The sequence below is a fragment of the Schistocerca piceifrons genome, chromosome 7 (assembly GCF_021461385.2).
Source record: "Schistocerca piceifrons isolate TAMUIC-IGC-003096 chromosome 7, iqSchPice1.1, whole genome shotgun sequence".
Taxonomy (NCBI): domain Eukaryota; kingdom Metazoa; phylum Arthropoda; class Insecta; order Orthoptera; family Acrididae; genus Schistocerca; species Schistocerca piceifrons.
The window spans coordinates 125,736,209-125,754,622 of NC_060144.1; the positions used below are offsets into that span (position 1 = coordinate 125,736,209).

Below are 18,414 nucleotides of genomic sequence, written 5' to 3' on the forward strand. Positions count from 1 at the left end.
CAGTTCCTTTCCTCAAGTCTTGTTCAAAAACATACCACAATGTACTGTTCACATAAACATGACATTATTAAAAATGTCACAAAACTGAGTCCGATTCTCCTGTACCAGCACCAGCCCAAGTACGAACGATAACATAACTCGTCCACTTGCTGGAGTTGATAGTAAGCATGTGGAAACGTAAGCATGTGGAAACACAAGGAAAATGCACCTTGGTCATTCAGTCAACTGTCTTCAGTTGAAGGTTGTCAGTACAATGTACACCATCGAAGAGAAGGTAGAAATACTATTCATCTACAGAGAATGTAAGTTAGCAGAACAGTAATTGCAACAACGTGTTCTTATTTTAGTATGGATACAGTAGTACTTTTAAACAATATGCTGCAGAAAGTACAAGCATTCCTTAGTTAAAAGCTGCATCATCATTACTTTTGTTTTGTTGCGGCTGAAGGGAGGTGTAATGCTATTCAGGTAGGTCATGGAGGATCTAGATTAACCTGCTCAGTCCCCTACATAACTCCCCTGGACTTTTTTCTTTCAGACTGCATAAAAGGCATAGCTTATTGCAGTATACAAGAATGTACTGTGTTTGCTTGTAATTCACTTGAGGAGGCAACACTGGAAGCAGTGATGAGTTCTTTCATCCAGCATGCAGATCCATACATGGATACATCACTGCCCATTGTCAACAATTTGAGCAGCTTTGAATGTCCTACACAAGTGCCCTCAATGGCTTATAGTACTACTAAATGCTACTGTAGATCCCCGTTTCTGTTTAAAGTTCAATGTTGTATTTCCATATATACATTATACTGTTTTCAAACAGCTCTTGAGGAGAGGAAGTGGATTGCGTGATAAAAAATATAAGGCACTACTTAAAAAGTATGTACTGCTGTTCATATCTTTGTAATGACCAAAGACACAAGGAAGGCAGTTATAATGCTTAACTTCCCCCTTGTAGATAAACAACGTGCTTGGAACATTATTTATTTTGCTTCTTGTTTAGGATGGTCAAGATAAATCGGTTATCCTGTATAATAATGAGGGTCTAACGAAAGACAGAGAATGAAAGAATTATACACAAGCATATCTTGTGCATATGCCTGCCACCAGCTGTGTATAATTGCTCTGTTTGATGGATATTAATGTGCTACTATACAAGAGAAATTACCTCTGGAAGCAAAACATCAAATATGTAGCTACTTGGATTGTCTATAGTGCCTTTTGGTGCTATTTTGAGCAAGTAGCCTGATAGTATTTTGTAGACCATATGAACCTGCAACAAAGAAAAACAGAGCTGATGATACAAAGTAAACATGAACTGATATAAACAGACACCAGAACATAACATTGGGAGAGGGGGGGGGGGGAGTGATGACGTATTTGATTGTTAAGAGCTCCAATGATGGATTTTTGTGCTTACAAAAGCTTGAGATTCACTATGTAGTCTGGTTTTAGACATGTTGTCCACTTGGCTATCTAAGATTTTGTTCACATTTTGTGTGCAGAGTTGTTGCATTGCTTAATAAAGATACCAGATTTCTAGCTCACATATCTTAATATTTTGTGAATAGGAGCCTATTAAGTGGAAGGTGATAAACATTTAAAATTTCAGCCAAGTTTAAGTGATGTATTTCAGTGAACAATCATGGTACAGTGCAAAATTTGGCTGAAAACTTTGCACTGTGCACATTCTGTAAATTTTATGCTATCTGAGCTACCATTCTTTTTCCAAGTAGTGTTCAAAGTTGTCATCAAGGAAGAATTATCCTACGTTTAAGTGATTCGAACTCTTCAAGTAGTATGTTCAAAAAAAAGAGTTGTGTTTGAAAGTGTATGATCATGACATAAATATAGTTCTTACGAAGGTGACATCTGTGACTTAAAGACGTCAAAGTTCCAAGAAGCTTCAGGGAAACAGTGACATTAATCCCAGGTTTTCCTTTTGTTATGACAAAAATTATATTGCTAGGTGTTAATAATTTCAGTTCTTAAAGGGAACTTGTATTCCTTGTAATAAAACATGCTCAAAAATTAAAAAGGGGGCTAACAATCTTATCTTGAAGTTATTTGTTTACTGTCTGTAAAACACTCCATCAGTTACAATACAGCATCACGGCAAATGCTGTACTCAGGCATGGGATTAGTTATGTACTGTTCATAAGCTTGGAAATTGTACCTACTGCTGTCAACCAACTAGATGTTGCTGCAAATGAATGTGCTGGGAGGACGACCAATAGTCATTAAACAGAGATACCAAAAGTTTCTTAAGTACTACCCTCTCCCATGGATACAGTCTTCTATAAAGAAAGCACAGAATCTATCACCACTTAACTGTGGGTAATGCATCAAGATCAGGTACAGGGGAAGCAAGGACCAGAGGGAACTGAGGAGTATTACTTCCCCCACCCCCAATTCAAAAAGACCTTGTCTCACACTCAAACTCAAATTTAATCTGAACTCGTGAGAAGCACTTTACCTATTGGTAAGCCAGCTCTGTCCTGCGCCAGGTAGACAAGTGCAAAACTGTTTGCAACTTCTAATTGTTGGTAACTACAACTTATGGTGAAAAAGGTACTCCTTAAAGATATGGCAGCAAGAGATTGGATTTTCACCTTGTGCACCTGGAGAGGTCATTCAATATGTCGAAGTAGAACAGATTGTTATCAACTGCAGATTGTCGTACACACTGCAACAAAAAATGTCTGTCATCAGGGCTCCAAGGTCACATTTGATTTGTTCCAGCATAAGGCAGAGAAAGTTGAAAAGGCCAGTGTTGCTCATGAAATTTCATCAAAGCTCACAATCTGCATCATTATCTCCAGAACAGATTGTGGCCCCCAGTTCTGTATCAACTGGAAGCCTTGAATGAGATTTTGAAAGTTATGTGAGAAACCAGGTTGTGACTTCCTAGACTTACACCACAGGTTTAACAATGGAAAGGTTCTACAAAAAGGATCAAGAATGCGCAACACATCTGAGGCTGTTACCCAGGTAATTCAATACATTTATGGTGCAAACAAGAGTTCTTTAGATTAGGCGACTCCCCATTCAGTCTACGTAATGGCAGTAGTATTAGAGCAAAATCCAAAGAAATGCCCCCCACATTTGAGACTACTAAAATTATAGTGATCAACAATGATTTGTCATTGGCAACAAAGTTTCAGAGTTTGAAATGCTCCTACACAGCAGTTGGGCCCACATAGTACAGAATGCTAGCTAAATCCTGAAAATGACAGCAGTGAAATTTTTAAGGTAAATGTAAGTGCATATTGAAAAGATAGGCTAGGGGGAATGGAGGTAGTGTACTTCTTACAGTAAAGAAGAGACTCAATACTACTGAGATGAAAATTGAAGATGCATACGAGATTGATTGGGCAAGACTCAGTATCAAGTGTGAAGATAAATTTCTCATTGGATTCTACTATTGACTACTCAACTCAACCTAGGTGAAATTAAAAACTTTTGTGAAAACCTCAGCCCCTAAAACATATTGTCCTCAATCATACTGTCATCATTAAAAGTAATTTTAAACATCTAACCATCGACTCAGATAATTACACTTCTGTAAATGGTGGGCACAGCAGGATATCCTCAGAAAAAATACTAATTGACTTCTCTGAAAACTACCTACAACAGAAAGTTCACAGACCCACTCATAGCGCAAACATATAGACCTAAAGGCAGATCGATAGATCTTACCTCTTTGATGATGTCTATGTTGAAAGTGGCACCTGTGATGATAAGGTGGTTGTAGCAATGACGATTATCATAGTACAAATGCAAACCATTGTTCGATTTTGGCCTGATGGCTTTTCTTTGATCCTAAACCAGTGCTGTCTCCTTTGTTACTATTTTCTAACGCACCACTATGCTCAATGTCTATCCTTCTTTCTCTTCTTTCCTGTGCTTCTCTTGTTGCCTTATAAGCCTTACTGAACACTCTACTTACAAGCCACACTGTGACAAACGTCTTCGCCGCAAACAACAGACAGCTACAAGACCACGCTTATTGTCAGTGCAGCATCTTATGTCCCACATTACTCCTGCAGATAACATTAATCCTACACCTTTTAATTAATCATTCTCCCTGCATCACTTTCCCGTACTTTTGCATGCTATTTCCCACACTTTTCCGGTGCCACATATTTTATTATTTATATTTTTTTATTGTGACTTCACGTCATTATTTGCGAGTTTTCACTTTTCGCTATTGTGGACTGCTTCGGATTTAATCTTGTTTCCCCCATTTTGCATCTGTTTCATCCTTCTCATGATTTTCCCCACATATTTGGGCGTGCTTTTGCAAATTTTTTCGGATGTAATTATATGTTACTTACAGAATTTTTCGCATTTTTTCCACCACCATCAATCCTTGCTCCTTCCATCTGCATCGATACTGAGAAGTTTCCTTATCTCTAGCCAGAACCCAGTCCCACATATTCTCATGTTGTTTCTTGGCTCATGGAATCTACCTACCCAAATGGCCTTACCATCACAATAGCCATCTCCGTCTGCCACCTCTCCCATAATGACCTAAACCTGCTCAGATTCCACCAATTCGTAGCCCTCACCAACACAGTAATGCAAAACCATATCAACCAAGCCCAAACCTCCTTGCAGTAGCTTCCCTCATTCTGCAAAATTCTCCTGCTATCCAATCCCAAATTCCTGGAAGCCATAACATACATTGAAACTATTGGAATTAGTGCACCATGCGCAACGTCTCCTCAAAAAGCTCTCCACCCAGCTCCCTTCCTACTCCCGCTTTGGAGTACCACTGTCCACCACTTCTACAGCAACCTCCAAACCTCCTCCACGTCTCTTCATAGCTGACCTACTAGATTTACCCCATCCTCGAAAACTCCCTCCCACCACCACACAGAATCCAGAACCTAAACAGACCCAAAACACTGTCATGAACCTTTTCTCCAGAAGTATTAGAACCACAGAAATGTCAGTCCTTTCCAAAGGACTCACTTTTTGCCCCACTCCCAAATCCAATCATGCAGGACTTGTCAAAGACCTTCTCTCCTTCTCCCGGTCCCTACAGTGGAAACACTTATTCATCAGCAGCCCTATCAATCAGACTCAACCAAAGACCAATGTTGAACACCACCTAACTCAGTTCACTCGTCCATCCAACCCTGATTCCTCCCCCCCCCCCCCCCCCCCTCCCCAATAACCACAAATCACACCCTGTTAACTTTCCAGAATTTCTTAACCTCAAACTTAGCCTCACTATCATTCCCCAAATCCCTCAAGATACAAACTAACCTTACATTCGCAGAAATAACTGCAGTCCATCATCTAAAAACTGATCCCGACCTTATAACCCTACCTGCAGACAAAGGCTCCCCACTGTTGTTTTGAACTACAAAGATCACCTGACAGAAGGACTCTGCAAGTTGTCAGGTACATCCACCTACAAACCTTCCCACAGTGACCCCATTCCAGAAATTCAGCAGGTTCTCCAGTAACTCCTCAAATTCTTAGGGCCATCCCAGAACCTCTCCCCCAAGTCCATCTCTCTGCTCACCCCTACCACTCCCTGCACTCCTACCTTCTACATCCGTATTGAAGTCCATAAACTGAACCACCCAGGATGCCCAATTGTGGCCCATTACTGAGCGACTTTCTGCTCTCGTAGACCAACCTTCCATCTATTACCCGGAACCTACCCTCCTACATGAAAGACACCAACCATTTAGTCCACCGACTCTCCACAGTTTCTGTCCCTTTACCACATGGTGCCCTGCTCTTCACTATTAATGCCACCTCTCTTTACTCTAATACCCCTAATGCCCATGGCCATACCACTATTGAAAACTAGCTTTCCCAATGCCTGACGGGTTCCAAACTAACAACCTCCTTCATAGTCGACAAGACCAACTATATCCTCACCCACAATTACTACTTCTGTGAAGGCATTAGCTACAAACAAATCCAAGTTACGGCTATGGGCACCTGCATGTCACCATCCTATGGCAATCTATTAATGGGTCATCTAGGGGAATCCTTCCTGTACACCCAGAATCTTAAACCCCTCACCTGGTTCAGTCTCAATTATGACATCTTTGCAATCTAAATCGAGGGTGAGGGCACCCTATCCACATTCCTCCAGAACCTCAACTACTTCTCCCGCATTGCTTCACCTGGTCCTACTCAGCCCAACAAGGCACCTTCCTAGATGTTGACCTCCACCTCAAAGATGACTACATCAGTACCTCCGTCCATATCAAACCTACTAGCCACCAGCAGTACCTCCGATTTTACAGCTGCCACCTGGGGTTCAATAACAAGAAGTCTCTTCCAAACAGCCTAGGCACTTGTGATCATTACATCTGCAGTGACGAGCGGTCCCTCTCGAAATATACCAAGGGCCTCACTGAAGCCTTCACAGATCATAATTATCCTCCCAACCTTATACAAAAACAAATCTCCTGTGCTTTATCTTTCCAGTCTCCCAACATCTCGCAAGGTCCCACCACTCAAGTCACAGAGGAGCATTCCCCTCGTAACTCAGTACCACCCAGGACTGGAGCAACTGAATTATATTCTCTGCCACGGTTTCGACTACCTCTCGTCATGCCCTGAAATGAGAAATGGCCTGCTCATCATCTGTCCCACCCCTTCCACAGTGGCATTCCGTTATCCACCAAACCCACACAATATACTTGTCCCTACACAACTCCTGCCCCTAACCCATTACTTCATGTCTCATACCCCTAGATGCAAGACCTACTCCAGCCCAGTCACAAACATCATCTATCCCACCAAAGACAGGGCTACCTGTGAAACCAGTCATGTGATCTACAAGCAAAGCTGCAGCCACTGTGCTGCATTGTAAGTGGGTATGACAACCAACAAGCTGTCTGTCTGCGTGAGTGGCTAACAACGAACTGTGGCCAAGAAACAAGTACAAGAGGACCACCTGGGTGCTGAGCACACTGCCAAACATGACATCCTTCATTTCAACGACTGCTTCACAGCCTGTGCCATATGGATCCTTCCCAGCAACACCAGCTTTTCTGAAATGAGCAAGTGGGAACTTTCCCTGCAATATATCCTACATTCCTGTAACCCTCCTGGCCTCACCTTTGTCAATCATTGTCCTCCCTGTTCACATTACAGCACGACACAGCCATCATTCCACCATCACACCCAGTCTTTCTACTTCTTTCCTTTTCTGCTAACCCGTCCCCCTCCCCACCTCTCCCCTGCTCACCATCTAACCTGCAACACTTCACTGTCCGCAACCCCTACCCTACTATCCCCCCCCCCCCCCCCCAACCGCCTCCTTACCCATTTTTGACGAAGGCCTTAGGGGCGAAAAGCTTTATTTAGCTTTATTTGTGACATTCTCTTTGTTGTGCCTATCAGTGATTCAGCATCTCTGCTATATAGCGAGTGGCAGCTTTGATTTCCATAATATTGGTACATCTTCTTCTTCTTCCGTAATGCATTAGGCATTCCCTCAGCCTGTTGCAGCTACACCTGGTCCTTCCATCATTTTGCAGGTCTTCCAATGCATCATTTACCTTGCTGAGTATATCGCCAAAAATGTAGTTGTAATCTTGATTTGTCCAATCGTAATGGAAGGGATATCCAGTTTTGTCAGTATTCATCAAAATAGTGTTACATTCCATCCTAATTTTCCATTGTTTTGATTTTTGCCTGACAGCTTTTCTTCAACCCTAACCCAGTGCTGTCTCCTTTGTTACTATTTCCTAATGCATCACTATGCTCCATGTCTGACCTTCTTTCTCTTCTTTCCTGTGTTTCTCTTGTCGCCTTACAAACTGTACTGCACATTCTACTTACGAGCCACACAGCATCAGCCGTCTCGGCCGTGCTCAACAGACAGCTACAAGACCACGCTCATTGTCAGTGCAGCACCTTATGTCCCACATTACTCCTGCTGATATCTTTACTCCTATACCTTTTAATTTATCACTCTCCCTGTGTCACTCTCCCATATTTTCGTGTGTTATTTCCCCTCACCTTTCTGGTGCCACACGATCTTGTATCTCATCCTACGAACCATCCCCACCCCACATTCTGCATCATTCTATCCCAGTTCGCATCCACTAATTCCACCTCATCCAGTCACATATGCCATCCCCTTTCTTCATACTTATCCACCCTCAGACCTGCTAGGCACTCTCTCACTGTGACTTCATGCCAATTTTATTGAGTTTTTGCCTTTCGCTATAATTGGCTCCCTCAGATTTCATATTGTTTCCCACTTTTGCATCCGTTTCATCCTTCTCGTGATTTTTCCAATGTATTTGGATGTACTTTGCAAATTTTTTCAGCTGTAATTCTACGTTATTTACAAAATTTTTCGCATTTTTTTTTTATACCAACATCGATCCTTGCTCCTTCCACCTGCGTCAATAATGAAAAGTTTCCTTATCCCTAGCCAGAACCCAGACCCACATACTGTAACTGTGTTGTTGCTTGGCTCATGGAATCCCCCCAAATGGCCTTACCATCACATTACCCATCTCCATCTGCCACCTCTCCTTCCACAATGACCTACACCTGTTCAGATTCCACCAATCCGAAGCCGTCACCAACACAGTAATGCAAAACCATATCAACCAAGCCCAAACCTCATTGCAGTACCTTCTCTCCATCTGCAAAATTCTCCTGCTATGCAATCCCAAATTCCTGGAACCCATAACACACAATGAAACTCTTGCCATCCAGGAACTAGAGCACTGTGCACAATGCCCCCTAAAAAAAGCTCTCCACCCTGCCCACTTACTACTCCCGCCTTGGAGCACCACTGTCCACCACTTCTACAACAACCTCCAAACCTCCTCCACATCCCTTCATAGCTGACAAACCCTGTCTCGCAGACCTACTAGATTTACTCCACCCTTAAAAACACCCTCCCACCACCACACAGAATCCAGAACCTAAATAGACCCAAAACACTGTCATGAACCTTTCCTTCAGAAGCCTTAGAACCACAGAAATATCAGTCCTTTCCAAAGGACTCACTTTTTGCCCCAATTCCAAATTCAATCATGCAGGACTTGTTAAAGACCTTCTCTCCTTCACCCAGTCCCTGCAGTAGAGACACTTTTTCACCACCAGCCCTATCAACCAGACTCAACTAAAGACCAATGTTGAACCCCACCTAACTCGGTTCACTTGTCCGTCCATCCCTGATCCACCCCCAATACCCCCAAATCACCCCTTTTAACTTTCAGAATTTCTTAACCTCGAACTCTGCCTCACCATCATTCGCCAAATCCATCAACAAGCAAACTAACCCTACATCTACAGACAGAACCAAAGTCCAACATCTAAAAACTGATCCCAAATTTATAATCCTACCTGCAGACAAAGGCTCCACCACTGTTGTTTCAAACCGCAAGGATTACCTGGCAACAGGACTCTGCCAGCTATCAGGTACATCCACCAACAAACCTTGCCACAGTGATCCCATTCCATAAATCCAGTCACTCCTCAAATCTTATGCTCCTACCCCAGAACCTCTCACCCGAGTCCATCTCTCTGCTCACCCCTATCACTCCCTGCACTCCTACCTTCTACATGGTTCCTGAAGCCCATAAACCGAACCACACAGGATGCACTGTTGTGGACTGTTACTGAGAGAATGTCTGCTCTTGTAGGACAACACCTTCAACATATTACCCGGAACCCACCCTCCTATATAAAAGATACCAACCATTTCCTCCATTGACTCTCCACAGTTCCTGTCCCTTTACCACATGGTGCTTTGCTCGACACTATTGATGCCATGTCTCTAATGCCCATCGCCCTACCGCTATTGAACACTACCTTCCCCAACGCCCGACAGGTTCCAAACCAACAACCTCCTTCCTAGTCGACATGATCAACTGTATCCTAACCCATAATTACTTCTCCTTTAAAGGCATTAGCCACAAAGAAATGTTAGTTACGGCTATGGGCACCCGCACGGCACCATCCTATGCAAACCTATTAATGGGCCATCTAGAGGAATCCTTCCAATACACCCAGAATCTTAAACCCCTCACGTGGTTCAGAGTCATTGATGATGTCTTTGCGATCTAGATCGATGGTGAGGACATGCTATCCACATTCCTTCAGACCCTCAACAACTTCTTCCGCACTTGCTTCACCTGGTCCTACTCAACCCAACAATCCACCTTCCAAGATGTTGACCTCCGCCTCAAAGATGGCTAAATCAGTACCTCCAACCATATCAGACCTACAAACTACCAGCAATACCTCCACTTTGATAGCTGCCATCCATTCCATATCAAGAAGTCCTTTTCATACAGCCCAGCCAGCCACAGTTGTCACATCTGCAGTGAGGCGTGGTCCCTCTCAAAATATACCAACGGTCTCATTGAAGCCTTCACAGATCATAATTATCCTCCCAATCTTGTACAAAAACAAATCTCCTGTGCTTTATCTTTCCAGTCTCCCACCATCTCGAAAAGTCCCACCGTCTGGCCATAGAGGAGCATTCCCCCTCGTAACTCAGTACCACCCAGGACTAGAGCAACTGAATTACATTCTCCACCAGGGTTTCGACTACCTCTGTCATGCCCTGAAATGAGAAATGTCCTGTGCACTATCCTTCCGCCCCACCTCTCACAGTGGTATTCCGTCGTCCACCGAACTTAAGCAATATACTTATCCATCCCTTCACAACCCCTGCTCCCAACCCCTTACCTCATGGCTCAAACCCCTGCAATAGACCTACATGCAAGACCTGTCCCATACATCCTCCCACCACCACCTACTGCATTCCAGTCACAAACATCACTTATCCCATCAAAGACAGGGCTACCTGTGAAACCAGTCATGTGATCTACAAGCTACGCTGCAACCACTGTGCTGCATTCTATGTGGGCGTGACAACCAACAAGCTGTCTGTCTGCATGAATGGCCACTGACAAAATGTGGTCAAGAAACAAGTAGACCACCCAGTTGCTAAGCATGCTGCCAAACATGACATCCTTCATTTCAATGACTGCTTCACGGCCTGTGCCATATGGATCCTTCCCACCCATATCAGCTTTCCTGAACTGCGCAGATGGGAACTTCCCTACACTATATACTATGTTCCTGCATCCCTCCAGGCCTCAACCTTCATTAGTCATTGTCCTCACCCATTCAGCCTCCCTGCTCCCATTCCAGCACTATACAGCCCCCTTTCCACCATCACACCCACTCATTTTACTTCTCTCCTTTTTTGCAACCCCCCTACCTCCCCTCCTGTCCCTGCCCTCTGCCTAACCTCCTTACTGCATATGGTTGCCCTACCCTCTCTCCACCTCATCCCCGTACACTCCCCAGCAGCACTCTTGTCCACCACCCCTACCGTACTATACCTGCCTCTCCCCTCCCCAGCCTCCTCCTTACCCCCACCCAGTTTCCACTCCCATCATGCAAAGTGGTGCTGCTGTTCACAGTGTGGCTACAGTTGTCTGAGCTACATTTGCTTTGTGTGTGTGTGTGTGTGTGTGTGTTTTTGTCGAAGGCCTTATCGGCCAAAAGCTTTATTTGTGAGAGTCTTTTTGTTGCGACCCAGCACCTCTGCTATATGGTGAGTGGCAACTTTGCTTTTCATAATATTGCTACTAATGCATGCCTCACATGACATCCCATAAGCTACACATCACAGAAATCATGTGGCTACAGTATTTATTGACTTCTGAAAAGCATCTGACTCACCACTACTCTATGCCTATTAATGAAAGGTGTGATGAAATATGACATCAAACAAAATTTGTGACTGACTAATGGATATCTTGGTAGAGTGGATGCAGAATGTTACCTTGGATGGAGAGCTATTGACAGATCCAGGCTTCAGGAGAATGTTGATGATGTTTGGTTTGTGGGGTGCTCAACTGCACAGTCATAAGTGCCTGAATAAAGTCACAATTTTTACACGGTCCAATTTTTGTCACAGTCCAATCTAGCAGATGTCACAAATGATGATGATGATCATGATGATGATGATGATAACAACACAAACACCCTGTCTCTGGGCAGACAAAATCCCCAACCCAGCCGGGAATCAAACCCGTGACCCAGAGGCAGCAACGCTAGCCACTAGACCACAAACTGCGGACTCCAGGAGAATGTGTTGGTCTCTTGTAGTTCATGTTGCATACTAACAGTAGTCTCAGTCTTACTGCAGATAATGCAGTTGTCTATAATAAAGTAGTATCTGAAAAAAGCTGTAACCATTCAGTTCAGTGGGATATTGGTAAAATTACAAAGCAGTGCAAAAATTCGCTACTTACTTAAAATGTTTAGATATGTAAAATTATACACCTCACAAAAAAGGAGAAGACTAGTACAAAATCAATCAATCATAATTGGAACCAGTCTAGTCATACAAATACCTAGTTGTAATAGTGTACGAATATGAAATTGTATGATTCAGTCATAAGTTGGCTCTGAGCACTATGGGACTTAACATCTATGGTCATCAGTCCCCTAGAACTTAGAACTACTTAAATCTAACCAACCTAAGGACAGCACACAACACCCAGTCATCACGAGGCAGTCAGTAATAAGTAAAGCAGGTTGTAGACTTAAGTTCGCTGATACAATACTGGGAAGGTGTAACCAATCTGCAAAGTAGATTGCTTTACAAAATTTATGCAGCATATCCTATACTACTACTCAGGTGCATGGAATCAGTACAAAATAAGCCTAACAGAGGATACTGAACATACACAAACCTACGGATACAGGTTTGTGTAACACATGAGAGAGCATCATAGAGATGATAAAAAGGCTGAAGTGGCAAATGTTTCAAGATAAGACAGCAACTCTCCCACAAAAGTCTACTCAGAATAACCAATATTAACTGAGGAATACATGAATATACTGCACCACTATGTATCACTCCCATGGGGACCACAAAGACAATACTAGACTAATTGCAGTGCACACAAGAGGGGTTTAAGCAATCATTCCTCTCAGACTCCATATACAAATGGAACACAAAAAAACCGTAATATGTGTTACAATGGGAAGTACCCTCTGTCATGGGATTTGTGGTGGTTTACAAAGTGTGGATGTGGATGAAGATGTAGAAGTAGATGATGTTCTGCTGATTTGTCACTTTTATTTCAGTAAATCTACAGGTTTGGTCAAGAAGACATGCACTGTAACTGAATCAGTCCTTAGACTGCTATTAATGATGCCACAACTTATACACAATGTTTGTTCATTTTTTTAGAAAACAAACAAGGGAGTGCACAAAAGTTTGACTGTTTTCCTAGTGAAAAACTAGGACAAGATCCTGAATACAAAGGAGTAATTCTCCACAAAATCAAGTAATGCAATCACATCTCCAACTTTACAGTTCTGAGATACAGCGATATTTTGAGACAAATAGGGGGTCTTTCTATGCAATTTCTGATAAAATCATCTACTAGCAGTTGCTTAGTTTCAAGTGATGCACTATCTCCTTGGGTCCATTGTTTGTTTCTTCAGGACCAGTATCCTTGCAATAGATAGTGAGATGTGATTCAAGTGTATTTCTTCCAAGACAGTTCTTACACTGATGCAGCTGATGCACTGATTCTTGTACATGTTGCAGCTAGCACAAATTTGAGATTTTGGTAAACTGTGTAAATGGACACTGAATGAACACCTGAGAAGCCAACACATACACTATTTTGGACTGATTTCACTGAATTTAGAAAATCCAATTTCTTGCAATAAAACTTTCTCAAGCTTCTTGCCATGCCAATCAGCAGCTCGTCCACAACATTTTCCATTTCCATTTACATATCCAATTTCTTGTTTACTTTGATAAGAAACAAAAATTTCTTTCAAACTGCTTTGCTTTTTAAATTTTATTCCATCACACGTGACAGAAACACAGTTTTTAATGTTAAAGTATAACTTTCTGAATTCATGCTACTCAAAAAATGCATGCACTCCGTTCTTCACTCAATCAAGGAGAGCTTTTTCACAGCATAGATAGAAATGTGGATTTTTGCTTTGAGGTCCAATGACAGCTGAGAATAATCAGTGTGGTTCATACACTACTGTTACCTAAAACTGCTGGCTATTGTAATTCATCAGGGTATAAGCCACTAGCAGCTGTTTCTTGACTGCTTCTTAAGGACTGTGCCTGATTAACTTTGCATTTGCCATAGCCTTTTAAATCACGTTTACTGACCATCCTAATTTTAGGGGAGGAAGCTTCGAGAGACCTCAAACTGCTGTCAAACCTTCCACATCCTTTCATCTGCACATCTTTACCACATGAAGCTGACACTGTAACAGAACCCAACTTGGCACAGAGGTCCACATACAAGTTCAAAACATGGCTTTTGCCTAACTGAGGCATGACTGCTGCATTTTTGTAAATGATATGCCAGAGTTTCTTTACATAAATATAGACACACACACGCATATACACACTCAGTCTCAAGCTAGAATGACTCAACAACAGTTCCTTTTGTCCAAGAGATAAGTCTCCAACATTTAGCTGTATTTTTATGGAATTATACACCAGCAAATAGTAACTCAAAATGACAACAACAAAAAATTACAACAAGTACACTTTGGCAGGTCTTCATCACCTGCTAAATCCATCAGACTAAAAAATTACATAAAAATAAAATCTGATTACAATGTAATATGGCTCTGGAAAAGAGAAACATTGGTGAATAAAATTCCAATTTTTATTCAGTGCATACTAAATTTGTGCATTTCCAAGGACATTATGCACCAAAATGCTGATTCAGACAAGAAACTGTACTGGATGATTGTGGACCTTTAGGTGAAAAAAGCAATGACAGAAATTTGATTATGTTGCAGAAAAAAGACTGCTCTTTCAAACGGTGGCTAATTCAAGTACGGAGCAGGCATCTTTTGGAAATACTTATTTCCGCAGTACTGGCAGAAGGGGAGCTGTGAGGATGGGTTGTGAGTCGTGCTTGGGTAGCTCAGTTGGTAGAGTACTTGCCACGAAAGAAAAAGGTCCTAAGTTCGAGTTTTAATCTGCCAGGCAGTTTCATTACTTATTTCTGCATGATACCTCTCTCTCTCTCTCTCTCTCTCTCTCTCTCTCTAACTTCATGCCACATCTTACACATCTTACAACAGGGATTCAGGAATTTTGAGTAATAGGTTACAACATTCTGTTCCAACCAGGTAATAGGTCTCAGGAACATATTAATGACTTAATATGTTTTGACATGAAGTTCAAAAATGGTTCAAATGGCTCTGAGCACTATGGGACTCAACTGCTGAGGTCATTAGTCCCCTAGAACTTAGAACTAGTTAAACCTAACTAACCTAAGGACATCACAAACATCCATGCCCGAGGCAGGATTCGAACCTGCGACCGTAGCGGTCTTGCGGTTCCAGACTGCAGCGCCTTTAACCGCACGGCCACTTTGGCCGGCTGACATGAAGTACACTGATATATGCAAAATAGTTTGCACCACTGTAGCAATATTTTCTGAGTGTTTTAATTGTTTAAGGAAATCATTTTTAATTTTCATTTATTTCATATTCAATACATTGTATTCATACTTCCTTCATCAAATAAGAGTTAAACTGTTAAAGCAGAAACTTTTTTATCGTTTTCTTGATTGTGCATATCGTACAATAATTTCAACTGAAGCATTTATTGTTGCCTGTCTTCTCTCCAAGTATTTTGTCAGGTTATTCACAGTTGTTTTGAAACAATGTTGGTCACTACTGTTACACTAACCAGTTTTGTTACTTTCATCTCTTACAGACAAATATCCCAACAAGTAGCTACATTTGTATCTTTTACTCGGTGTTGACAACCAAACACAACCACACACAAAACTGGATGTAAAAGTTCTATACTCTACTATGCTGCAGTACATCACATTTATATAATAATAAGTGCAAGGAGACTCAACGCTCTTGGACTTTTAAATATCTCACAGCTTCCACTATGGAACGGTGGCACTGCTCATGCAGTGGAATGACTCTGCACTTGGAAGTCTCCCCCAGTGGAATGTTACTGAAGGATGAATATGTGCTGCATGTTACGCACTGCACAGGTGGAGCTATTAAAATGTCTCAGTGGCTTCACAGAATGGCTATGAAGGAATGAAGATGTTGCAAGTGTGTGAGTAACAGTTAGTCTGGGTAGACCAATTAATGAGTCACCACTGTAGTGTGGAATGACTGCAATAGAACATTCTGAAGGAACAAATTCACTGCAGGTGCATCAATAACACCCTAAATGCACAGAGCTATATGTATGTATTATATGTTGCCAGTTGGAACACTAAAGCTACATATGGTATTGATTTGTTTAAAATTAATGAGATTTTAATAATAAGAATAATAACATTGTGATAAAACTTAATATTTTCTCATTGCTATCCAAAAATGAGGTGAACGGTGAAAACTTACTTTTTTGTTGATGAATTCAACCTTATCAAAAATTTAACAGTGTTTAAACATGGAATTTATCATTTGTTTCACAAGTACCAGCCAGGGACAGTGTTATTTTAACAGATGCGTTCAATATTGGCCATCGCTATCTCGAAAACTATAAACCCTAAAGCGATAACACTCACAGTATTATAAACAAGTTACTAGACAACAAAGTTACAAAAGGACAGTTTCCTGGACCAAGAGCGGGTACAGCTCAAGCTACTCAAACTCGGAGAAATTTTGCTGCAGCAAAATTTACTGATCATTTCATGTACCACTTGGAGCAAAAATAATGAATCAAATGACATTAAACTTACAGAGATAACACAATGTAAACTGTTCAACCATCTTGCTCAATTCAGCAGATTTATGTCAATTATTCACAGAAATAAAAAACTTCAAATTTGATGAAAATGTTTGAAATGTTGGTATGGCATTTGTTTCTCTTCACTTAAGAATCTCCTACACCTAAAGTATTAAAATTTGCGTATCTTTCTTAGACAGTTTAGCAAATCTGCACAGAATATTTGAACAAAATCTGAAATGGTCAATTGGGGACACCTCCAGATCATTTGACTGTTACAAGTCAATTTTCATATAGTTCCTGTTGCAACAATTTCACTATGTGGAAAATGTGTTAATACAGTTGATAGTCTTAATATCTCACATTTCTGTTTTACTTTATTAGGACGTCCTTTTGACTGTACCCTACATAGTATCCATTTCTAGAGTAATTTCTTTGTTACAACTTTTTACTTCAATCAACATGTTACTCTTCTCAAAATATTTTCCATTTGCATATGTGCATGTTTCTCACATTTTCAAATTATTTTCTACATTTTTTTTCTGCCTAGCCATTACCAACAGCAAACACAGAATACCATTTGAAGATTCTAGAAACCTCCAGTCTATATGGTCAACTTTTTACATCAATTCTCAATAAGCTGTCTAAAATGCTAATAACTATGGATACATATAATGAATACCTACATCACGTGCTTACGTATTCCCTTCAGCAATTATCCCAGAGACAGTCATCTTTTAAAATAAACAAGAGTGAATGGTACCACAGACTAACTGAACTGGCAGACATACCACAGACTAATTGTACTGGCAAAAACTGCATACTGCTCCTGAAAATGTTATGAAATTTAACAGCAAGGGCATTTATGCTTGTCTGAGTAATATGGCTATTAAAATACCTGCTCCTGGTATTTTTAAATAATTTTTGCTAAACTTACATTGTTTACTTCTGTTTTACACTTCTTTATCCACTCTTTCGTTGTCTCGCTTACCTTTAGAATTGCTCAATGTAGTGTCAGTATTAACTGCCACACACGTATAAATACAATGGGCATCACAATATGAGCACCCCCCACTAAGTTTGCACTTAAAGTCCAAGGAAACTAAGACAGTGGACATATCTCAGAAAGATGTGAAAAGGAGATTTTGAATGAAAGTTGACTCAGATGTCTTAAAGCAGTTTTTATATATTTTTGTTAGTGAAATTTAGGTAGCCTTCTTTTGTTAAGTCATGGGCATGTTTGTACTGCATAGAATAACATAATGGCACAGCATTTAATCTACTGAAATAAGCATGTCTTTTAAGCCAAATAAAGGCTTTTGGCTTGCAGGTATTTGCCTCTCTTCACCAGGAAATGAGGGGAGATTCAAATGTAGGAAGAAAACATAAAAATAATAAATGTGTATGCAGAAATTAGTTATGGATTCACAAGAAATGAAAAACAAAAAATGGATAAAATTCTTGGGAATCACAAGCTAGGGCAATCTTACGTGGGATACACATTACCAACACTGCATAAAAAAGCTGTCAGAATTATTTGTGGTGCAGTACCCAGTTAATCATGTTTTTTAACTTGTTTCCAAACTTGCATGTGCTTACTGTTAGTCACAGAACAGTATTATATGAAAAAAACGCACTTCATGCTGAGCTACCAACAAATCTCATACTACCAAATTAGACAACCT

The 18,414-nt window shown here is 41.1% G+C and overlaps 1 protein-coding gene across 1 annotated transcript in view; it reads right to left on the bottom strand.

Annotated features, from left to right (window-relative positions):
• The window catches only part of LOC124805499, a 139,438-nt gene that overhangs the window by 14,188 nt on the left and 106,836 nt on the right, over positions 1–18,414 (bottom strand). The window contains exon 8 of the mRNA XM_047266063.1: positions 1,169–1,273. Coding sequence (XP_047122019.1) covers positions 1,169–1,273 — 105 coding nt within the window. The remainder of the gene's footprint in view (positions 1–1,168; positions 1,274–18,414) is intronic.